Source organism: Phaethon lepturus, unplaced genomic scaffold (assembly GCF_000687285.1).
Source record: "Phaethon lepturus isolate BGI_N335 unplaced genomic scaffold, ASM68728v1 scaffold27001, whole genome shotgun sequence".
Taxonomy (NCBI): domain Eukaryota; kingdom Metazoa; phylum Chordata; class Aves; order Phaethontiformes; family Phaethontidae; genus Phaethon; species Phaethon lepturus.
The window spans coordinates 22,918-32,933 of record NW_010517418.1 but is presented as its reverse complement, the minus strand read 5'-3'; the positions used below and the strand labels follow the sequence as shown (position 1 = coordinate 32,933).

General features: G+C 57.0%; 1 protein-coding gene across 1 annotated transcript in view; it reads left to right on the top strand.

Moving 5' to 3' along the window:
* MASP1 (mannan-binding lectin serine peptidase 1 (C4/C2 activating component of Ra-reactive factor)) overlaps window positions 1-9,304 on the top strand; it is a gene marked incomplete at its 5' end in the record, with an annotated part of 23,458 nt that extends 14,154 nt beyond the window's left edge. Inside the window, 3 exons of the mRNA XM_010296400.1 lie at window positions 2,183-2,320; window positions 3,283-3,357; window positions 8,409-9,304. Of these exons, the coding sequence (XP_010294702.1) occupies window positions 2,183-2,320; window positions 3,283-3,357; window positions 8,409-9,304 (1,109 nt within the window). The remainder of the gene's footprint in view (window positions 1-2,182; window positions 2,321-3,282; window positions 3,358-8,408) is intronic.
* Between the last annotated feature and the right edge of the window lie 712 nt (window positions 9,305-10,016).

Below are 10,016 nucleotides of genomic sequence, written 5' to 3'. Positions count from 1 at the left end.
TCCCCTTTGCTCCCCACCGCTGGCCCGGCGGAGGTGAGGACAGACTGGCCTCAGGCTGATTGCAGCTGAAGGAGGTCAGAGCCTGGTGTCTGGCCCCATTCGTGTCCCCAAGAGCCCAGGGCATGTGCCCTGGACTCCCTGAGGCATCAGAGGCTTCACTAGGAGGATGCTGGGATGGGGACCAGAGGCTGGAAGAGGAGGTGCATGTTGAGGAGCTCAGTCTACCTCTGGTCCTACAAAGATGGAGATTCTAAATGGCCCCTTTCCCAAGGCAAAAGTCTGGAAAGGCTCATGGCACAAACTCCTTCCTTTTTTTTAGGACCCAGGACACTGGTGGGGCAACACCTCTGTGCAAGAGCCCATTCTCCAGGCATCAGGCCTGCTCCTGGGAGACACACAGGGAGGGGTCGGGCTGTGCAGGCCAGTGAATGCTGCCCTGCAGCCATAAACAACCCCAGAGCAGATGTGCAAGCCAGGCTGGTCCCCCAACATCCATTCCTTCCTTCCTGCAAGCCCCAGCATCCCCCAGTGCCTTATAAAGGTCCCACGGCTGCTGGCACCATGGCACAGAAGCGCTGTGGGAAGAGAGCAGGAAAGCTCAGGCCAGCCAGGGACCCCCAGGGCTAGTGAGAGGGGTCTGCGTCCCCTCCTCTGCCCCTCTGCAAGGCACAGGTACCCAGAGCCTCCACCCAACCTAGCTGCACCACACACCCATCCCATCACCTGCTGTCCTTACAGGCAGGGGTGGAGAGGACCCTGGTGAACAGTGAGCTGCAGCGTTTTGCCATAAACTGGGCTTTTTTCACCCAAGCAGGTGGTTAACCCTGAGCGTCAGTACATGTCCCTGGTGCCAGCTACTGCTTCTAGTGAATTCTCTCTTCGTCAGCCTGGATCACTGCATGAGGAGTTAGGGCTTCTGTCCTTGCCCCCTTCCCATCCTGGAGCACATGAAGACCCACAGAGCTCGTGTCATCCCTGATCCACAGGACCTGCTTTCTGCAGTCACCCACCCCCTACTCAACCCCTCATCCTGAACGTGGCAGAGCCCAGCTCCACAGCGCTGCATTTCCTGGCAAGATCAGACCCTGGTTCCTGCCCTCCCGTGGGGCAGGTCCCCCAGGATGGGGCAGGGGTGGCTGCACAGCATCACCCAAGTGTGCTGTGAGCTGCCCAAGTGGCGGGGAGCCGCAGCTCCCCCCTGGGGTCCTTCCTGCGGTGGGTGGCACAAGCCCAATCCAGGGGACACGCCGGGGAGGAGAGGCTGGGCAGGGCACTGTGATGGATCTGGGGGAGAAAGAGAACCATGGACAGGCCATGGGGAAGGGCAATGGCACCCTGGAGATCCTTCTCCCTCCATCAGACCCTGAGCCCACACCAGGGGTGGATGAAGCAGAGCCAAACCTGCCCACGTCCTGGGGGATGGAGCAGGTGGGGTCTCACCCACATCTGCTGGCCTTCCCCCTGCCTGCAGACCAGCCAAGCCACACACTTGATGTCCTTCATCTCCTGCTGTCGCAGGACAGCCAGGACCTAAGGCTGCTCAGCCTGATCTGTAAATGCTTATCAGCACTGTCTGGTGAGCAAGACCCAGAGCAGGAGCTCTGGCCATGCCCTCAGCAAAGCCTTGTGCATAGAGGAGCACGAGGTTGATGCATGGCATACGTTAGTGGATCACTGCCTGCTTTTCCCTGCCCACTCCTAAGGGATAGAGAGATATATTCTGGGACCATCCTTCAATGGATCCCACCTGCCAGAGCAGGTTTCTTCCCCTCTCAAAGGTAGAGCAGAGAGATCTTGCACTAAATGAAGTGCACAGGAGGGGCTCCCAGGACTGGGGTCTCCACCAGCGTGAGTGATGTTGGCCATACAGCCTGTGGGTGAGCCATGCTGCTGGTGTTCAGCGGTGCTGCCCACGTGCCCTGTCTTTGCAGGGTGGCCATGGTGGGCTTTCACAGGGCCAGGCTGCCCTGCCTGGGGACAGCCTCCTGCTGCCATCTGAGGCCATGTCAGGCTGTGCCCCCTGCAGTGCCCTAGAGAAAGGGGATACGTGGCTCCGCCGGCCCTTGCTCTGCCCCACAGGACATCCAGCACATGCCAAAGCCCAGCATTACCTGCCTGCTGGCTGGCTGGGCACCCCAAGAAACAGCACAGGGCTCAACTCCCCTTCTGTGTTGGCTTTCAGTTGCTGACTGCAAAGCGCCGCTGGAGCTGGAGCATGGCTTTGTCACCTTCTCCTCCAGGAACAACCTGACCACCTACCGAGCAGCCATCCAGTACCACTGTCAGCACCCCTACTACCACATGGCCCCCAACAGCACCGGTGAGCAGTGGGGCCGGGCCGCGTCCCCACGGCACGGTGCGGGTGGGAGCGGGGCCATGTGTGCGTGCGTTTGCAAGCGGGGGGAGCTTGGGATGGCCGCTCCGGGGTGCTCTGCGAGCAGCAGGCTGCAGATGTGGCCTTCACACATCGTACTCCACGTCTGCACTGCCTGGATTGTCAGACTGGCCGCATCCTGCTTCACAACGAGGTAGGATGGAGTTAGCACTGCCTGGTGCTTCGCCTGCGTGTTTCACAGGCTCAGCAGAGCAGTGTGGTTGTTCTGTGCTCTGCCTTCTCACCCTGCCATCTGCTCCCTGCAGCATATCAAATTTTCTGTGCCTCTGTGAAAGGAGCTGCTGCTGGAGAGAGCACCAGGTCCAGCAGCCTCAGAAAGGGCTCCCGCAAGGCTCCCCATCCCAGCACTCAAATGTGCAGTGTAGCCAAGGCTGAACAGATAGCAGTGGCAGACTGAGTTTCCCCCTTACCCCCTGCTCCACAACCACAGAGACACCACAAGGTGCTTTGCCAAGCACCACAGATCTCCGCACCCTTTGGATCCAGCTCTGGGCAGCAGAAGGGGTGTGCACGCACCCCAGCCCTTCTTCCTCCTCCTCCATTAGCAAGAAAAGCCAAAGCATTTCCTCACATTCCTGTCTCCCTGCTCATTTCCCCCTGCACACCCGCTGGCCCCGTGCATCTGGTCCCAGCATCCTGCGTGCGTTAGCGGAACGGGCACTGGCAGCATCAATGGCGCGGCAGCTGCCAGCCGAGGCTGAGGGCGCAGCACAGCCCTCCAGACAGCTCAAGGCAACAAAAGCGGGGATGGTGGCATGTCCCCTGCATGGGGCAGGGCTGCCTGGGCCCCCCCGGGTCCTGATTACAGCTGGACAACATCTCCTCGCTGCAAAAGGCACCTGCCCATGCCAGGGCCACAGCCCAGCTAATGCTTTGCTCTCTTCCAGCCACCTACACGTGCGACGCGTCGGGGGTATGGCGGAGCAAGGAGCTGGGGACCAAGCTGCCATCCTGCCGACCAGGTACTAGTGCTGGGGCGGCCGGTCCCGCAGCGAGGGGTGCGGAGCAGGGATGTGCGGTGGGGAGGGACGCCTCCATGCCTGACCTGACCTGCTGCTTCCCTAGGCAGGGACTCTGCTCCCTGGTGACAATGCCGTATGCCTTGGCTCTACATAGCCAACTGCTGCAATGTATGGCCGGGAGGGTGATGGGGACAGAGGCCTCCTGCTATTCCAGCTGGCCCAGACGGTCAGGGTGCGGTGGTGGCACTGGGCAGCAGGGATGAGGGCACGTCTCCCTGGCAGTATAGGGCAGCAGTGGTGCCACAGCCGTCCCGGCTGCCAGGGCTCCCTTTGCTCCCTGCTCCAGCAGACAAGGAAACCCGCAGCCCCAGGGCAGAGCCCACGGGTCCACTGGGAGCCCACTGACCCACTAGCTATGTTCAGTCCTCAGCATTACCAGACAAGGCTCCAGCCAAGGGCAGAGCATTACCTGCCCAGTGCCACTGGCTGTCAGTTCCCATTTCAGCCTGGAGAAGAGAAGGCTCCGGGGAGACCTTATTGCAGCTTTACAGTACTTAAAGAGGGCGTATAAGGAAGATGGGGACAGACTTTTTTAGCAGGACAAGAGGTAATGGTTTTAAACTAAAAGAGGGCAGATTTTGACTAGATCTAAGGAAGAAATTTTTCACAATGAGGGTGATGAAACACTGGTGCAGGTTGCCCAGAGAGGTGGTAGATGCCCCATCCCTGGAAACATTCCAGGTCAGGTTGGACGGGGCTCTGAGCAACATGATCTAATTGAAGATGTCCCTGCTCACTGCAGGGGGTTTGGACTAGATGACCTTTAAAGGTCCCTTCTATCCCAAAGATTCTATAATTCTATGATTAGCAGGGTGTCCACATACAGGAGCAATTAGCACTTCTTTGAGCCTTGCAGAAAAACCCAGCCACTTCGCAGGGAAGGAAAAGTCCCACGCCTTTGAGCAGTGGCAGAAATGTTTGCAGCCAGCAAGTTTCCAGGCCAGGCGCCCACTCGGGATTAAACAAAAGTCCCTGGGACGCTGGCTGGCCATAGCCAAGCGTGGGGCCAGGTCTGGCTGCCAGGCAGGGTGGGGCTGGAGGCAGCCCCGGGTGCGGGTTGTGGTCGGATGTGCAGGGACGGCTCTCGGGAGAGGTTGCAGGGATCCAGCTGCCATGCAGCAGCCGCAGCTCCAGCCATCCCAGGGTTCAGGAGCTGGCTCAGCCCCATGGCAGGTCTTGCAGGCCATCTGCTCTCTGGCCACGCTGAGCGACTGCAAGACCAGAGGAGGGACCCCCTGAGATTCTCTGCAGCCCATGGAGCTCTGAGAGCAGGACTGTGGCTACTCTTGTTGCAGCGGCTGCTCCCTGCATCTCTCCTTAATGTTTCAGACTGAACTAATTTGAGCTGGGAGCATATGGGGACATCTTTTGGGGCCATAGCTGCTTTCATGGGCCATTTCCAGACCTCCTGATTAGTGACAGAAGTCAGAGAGACTTCAGGAAAATGGAAAATCCCAGAGAGAGGGTGACACTCTCCTGAGATCGGGATCTGCAGGCAGCAGCTGGCCAGCTGCTCTTCAGATCTTCCCCTGTGTCTCACGCCACCTCCCCATCAATAGAAACTCTTCTTCCAGGCCACTCTGCGCCTTCCTCTGCCATTAGTGGGAGCCTTTGCAGCCTGGTCAGCATTTTTGATATGTAATTTAATAGAATAAATATTTGGCTGGATGTGCTTCCTCCAAAACCATCTCCCTGGGACGGCCGTCAGCTTCAGTGCAGCAGACCAGCTGGGCTGGGCTGGGACGCAGGAATTATTTGCCTGAGCATGTTTTCTATTCCTTGCAGCACTGGGAAAGGCAGGGGAGCGGAGCAGGCACAGAGACACTCACCATGCTCCCTCCCTGCTGGAGTCGCAGTTTTGCTAGCAGCAGACCCCAGCTGCAACAAACCCATGTTAGCAGCTCCTGGTGCTCCTGCCCTGGTTGCGAGGCTGACTCTCAGCCCTGACCCCATTGCCCTCGGGCGTCAGACCCTCTTTCTGCGAGGCTTTGCATCCTCCCCTCGCAGCACAGGAGGCATCGGGGCAGAGTCCTGGCACTTTCCGCGGAGGATGTGTGTTCACTTTGCAGACTCAGAGGGATGAGACCAGCACCTGTGTTGCTGTGTTTCAGGACTCTTCAAGCTATGGAAGGGCAAGCCCAGTCGGCTCCCACAACCTCCCAGTGACACTGGCACCCCCAAGTATTGACCACTCTGGGAGTCCCCCCTTACAGTGCTGCCACCGGCATGAACCAGCTCCCCCCTCCTCATTGTCCCAAGGCTTAAGTTCCCCAGGGGCAGGAGTGTCCCTACCCACCCTGTCCAACCCTCTCAGAGCTGCCTTCAGCACATTGAGAGCCTCCTCTTCCTCACACCAGGTCACAGCGCCTGGATAAATCTCCTGGAGGTAAACCAGGCAGCATGTCAGAGGTCTTCAGACATTAATTCTGGGTCTGTTGAGGAGCTGAGCAGAGGGATGCTGGTTTGGCTGCCAGAATTGTGGTGAGGACTTGAGATGCAGGATTAAACCCCATGGTGCTAGGCAACATCCCACAGCCAAGCCTTCTCTAGCCACAGCTCCTTCGGGAGAGCAAATGCCACGGCCATGAGACCACAGACCTCATGATGGGTCTCAGAGCGAGGGGTGAGGCTGGGCTGATGTCAGGCTCCAGTCCTCCCACCAGCGTTCCCCTGGGTTTCTTGGCACACTGAGCAGGAGCTGGGCAAGTGGTTGGATGGTCTCGGAAGCGCTTAGTGAGCTCATGGGGAACGGTGAGGCTGCAGAATTACTCATTTGGCCTTACTGCTTCTGAACTGGCGTGGATCCAGCCAAATCACTCCAGAAACCAAACTGCAAAGTGAGGAATTGCAAAGTGCAGTCTGGCCCTCAAGCCATCTCTTTGTCCCACCTGCCAGCTCAACCGTACAACCCTTTAAGTCACAGCTCTGTTTTACTGCAATCCAGGCTTGGCAGAAATCATAGCATCTGCCAGGTCTTTGACATAGCAGAAGGATCCCTTCACTTCCCCTTCCCTAAGGAGTCTGGTAGCGCCATGGTCCTCATCTGGAGCACAAATCACATAGGCGTAAACTGAGACTAAGATCTAATCCTACTTAGAGTGAAGTCCCACCCTGGCTCACATGTTTTGCTGGATCCATGCCTGACTTCAGCGTCAGGGGATCCAGTACAGCTTTGGGGTAGCTAACCCTGGACGAAAGCCTCCATGGCCCTGTAGTGTGCTAGACGCAATTCTGACTGTCCGTATTCATGTCCAGTGGGCAGCAGCCCACTCTTTACACCAGATGAGCCTGCTATTTGCAGAGTAAATCCTGAAGGCCCTCTGAAGTGGGGGCCCAGCACATACCACCCCTTGGCACAAGCCCACCCTTTTCATCAAGGGCTCAGGGCTCTCCACCTCGCTTCATGACAGGGCCACATGTGCCGCAGCCCTACCTTGACAGGTTCCAAGAGCTTGACCCTTCCCAATCTCAGTGGAGACTCTTTGGGCCTGAGACGCACCTGGGATGGTAAACAGAAGTGTGCCTTGAAAGTTCATGGTCTCCTGGCCAAGAACATTCGCATAATCTTTTCACAGCCTACAGCAAAGGTGGGGAAGGAGGGGGCAGCTGGGAGGTTACTTTTTTTGAGCAAGCTCATGGGACTAATTGGCCTTGACTGTCCATGGCCAAACCCAGGATGGACTCCCACAGAGCCAGGACAGCAGGAGCAGGGAGCTCCTAGCTCTGAAGATGCTTCCTTCCCTGGTCCAGCATGGGGTCTAGTGGCTCAACCTGGTTTCAGTCCTGTCTCATTGCCAGCTAAAGAATGGCTTGTTCTGGACAGGCTGCCATTACCGTGGGAACCACACAGCCATATTCCATGGTGCATGTGTGCTGGGGAGATGCACACATCTCACATGCAGAGACCCTCTACCCTCCCGTGAAGGCACAATGATGGATGTGCAGGCTCCAAAGGCACAATGATGGATGGTGCTGAGCAACATGCATTCATCACTGTGGGTAGATTATGCCACAGGCCTGGTGGTACCTCCCGGGACAGATGCCTGACATCCTCCCTTGGGTCTTCCAGGGTGCCATGTGGGAGCAGATGCCAAGACTGGGGTTTCCACGGGCACCTGGGGAAAGGGGGCCCAAATGCTGGAAACCAACAAGTTCTGCCAACCCATAGACAAGACGCTTTTCTAATCTATGCCTCATTGTCCACAGCCACAGAAAGCGTGGGGCATCCAGAGGACTTGGTATGGCTATTTTTAACTCTTGGAGAGCTGGGCCCAATCGTCCTGGGGCTGTGAGCAAAAAAAAGATGCTCTATGCTCCAAAAATATTGCCAGAATAGCTCAGACAGCAGAGAGAGGGGAAGAGCCCAAAGGTATGTAGCAGGTTGGTGACAGAGGCAGCACTGAGGTCTCCTGGTCTCATGCCTGAGCCATCAGGCTTAGAGAAACACAGGGTGGCTCCTACTTCACAGAAGAAACTGGACAATGCATACAGGCTTCAAACCTGCCTCTTTGTCCATGACTAGCTTCGCAAGGGCTGAACAAGATCACCCCACCATCCTCATGGAAGAGAAATAGACTGCCCCTACAGGGCAAACCGCTGTCACCAGAAATGGTTCCACCAGGCAAGGAAGACACGAAAGTAGTTGGGGATGCCTTCAGGAAGCAAAATCCTTCAGAAGGACAGATGCATTTCTTTCCCAGACATACCTCCAAAGACCTGTTAGCATAGGGGATGGGGTGTAATGTCCAGCCTGCTGCAAGCTCTGAAGCACATTCTGCTAGGAGAAGGTAAAGATGGCAGGGAAGATGGGCTTCATCCACCAGGAAAAGGAGAAGAGTTGACCTCTATGGAAAAAAAAGACACAAGTGAGCTAAAGCTCGCTAAAGGTTTGAAGATAACCAGCCATGTGGCATAATCTACAGGGAATGTCCCTTTTCATTTGTTCCCTAGGTAAGTGCTGGCAGTAACTGTCCTGTCCTTTTTGTCCCCAGTGTGCGGCCGGCCAGCTCGTCCTCTACCTGGGATCATCAAGCGCATCATTGGTGGGCGAAACGCAGAACCTGGCTTCTTCCCCTGGCAGGCCCTGATTGTGGTGGAGGACATGTCCCGGGTGCCCAACGACAAATGGTTTGGCAGCGGGGCCTTGCTCTCAGACTCCTGGGTGCTGACGGCCGCCCACGTGCTCCGCTCCCAGCGGCGAGACAAGACTGTCATCCCTGTCTCCAAGGAGCACGTTACCGTCTACCTGGCCCTTCATGACGTGAGGAACAAGATGGAGGCTGTCAACCGGACAGTGGAGAGGATCATCCTCCATGAGGAGTTTGACATCCAGAATTACAACCATGACATCGCTCTGGTCAAGCTGAAGGAGAAAGTGACCATGGGGAACTACGTCATGCCTATCTGCCTGCCCCAGTTTGAGCATGAGCTTGAGGGGCCTCACCCTAACACACTGGGGCTGGTGGCTGGCTGGGGTATCTCAAACCCCAACATCACGGTGGATGAGATCATCAGCTCAGGCATGAGGACACTATCTGACATCCTGCAGTACGTCAAACTGCCGGTGGTGCTGCACGCAGAGTGCAAGACCAGCTACGAGTCACGGTCAGGGAACTACAGCGTGACCGAGAACATGTTCTGCGCCGGCTACTATGAAGGTGGGAAGGACACTTGCTTGGGAGACAGTGGAGGAGCCTTCGTCATCCAGGACCCAGGAACCCGGAGGTGGGTGGCCCAAGGGCTGGTCTCATGGGGTGGCCCGGAGGAGTGTGGCAGCAAGCAAGTGTACGGTGTGTACACCAAAGTCTCCAACTACGTGGACTGGGTGGAGAAGAAAACAGGCTCCTCAGAGAGATGGACATTTCTGGACCCGGAGCTGGAGAGATGAGTGACTAAGCAGCCTGCTGCCGCAGCTCCCTTTCTTGTTGTTGTTGTTTTTTAATATGCTCCAGACTCTGGCCTTTCGCAAGCGGTAGCCATGATGCTCAGCGCACGCCGGGCCTTTGCCAGCCCTCCACGTCATTTGTTTCACTTGGTCCCACGTCCCTTTGCTTGCGCTCTTAGGAAATGCTTGCTAGGGAGCTGGGGGAAGGGAGCGAAGGGCGAGAGCTCAGCCAGTGTCCTCAGCTTGTGCTGCCCATCTCCAAACCTCACCCACGCTCCCGGGGAGCCCTCCTCCAGGCCAGGACAAAGGCACAGCGATGGAGGCAGCATTTCCCTGCCACCAAAGCTTTGGGCCATGCACAGAGAATTGCCTCCATCCCCAGGGCTCTCCAGCCAGATCTTCCCTTCAGACGATGCAGCTGCAGGAGCTACAGAGGCTACGGACAGCGCAGGAAACCCATCTGGGCAGGCCTGGACCTCACAGGTCCACCACCTTTTCTGTGCAAGGAGTAGTGAGAGACCCCTGAGGGTTTGCTACTATTTTTATTTGTAAACAAATGTCCCTGCTTCATGGCATCTCAGGTGATGTCCATCTGGCCCCAGGGACGTGAGGATGCATCCACATTAGCCCTAAACTTCAGCTGTGACTGGAAAGCTAATGGCTGCTGAGACAGCACCAAACAAAATGGGCTACACCTACCCCACCATGCGGGATG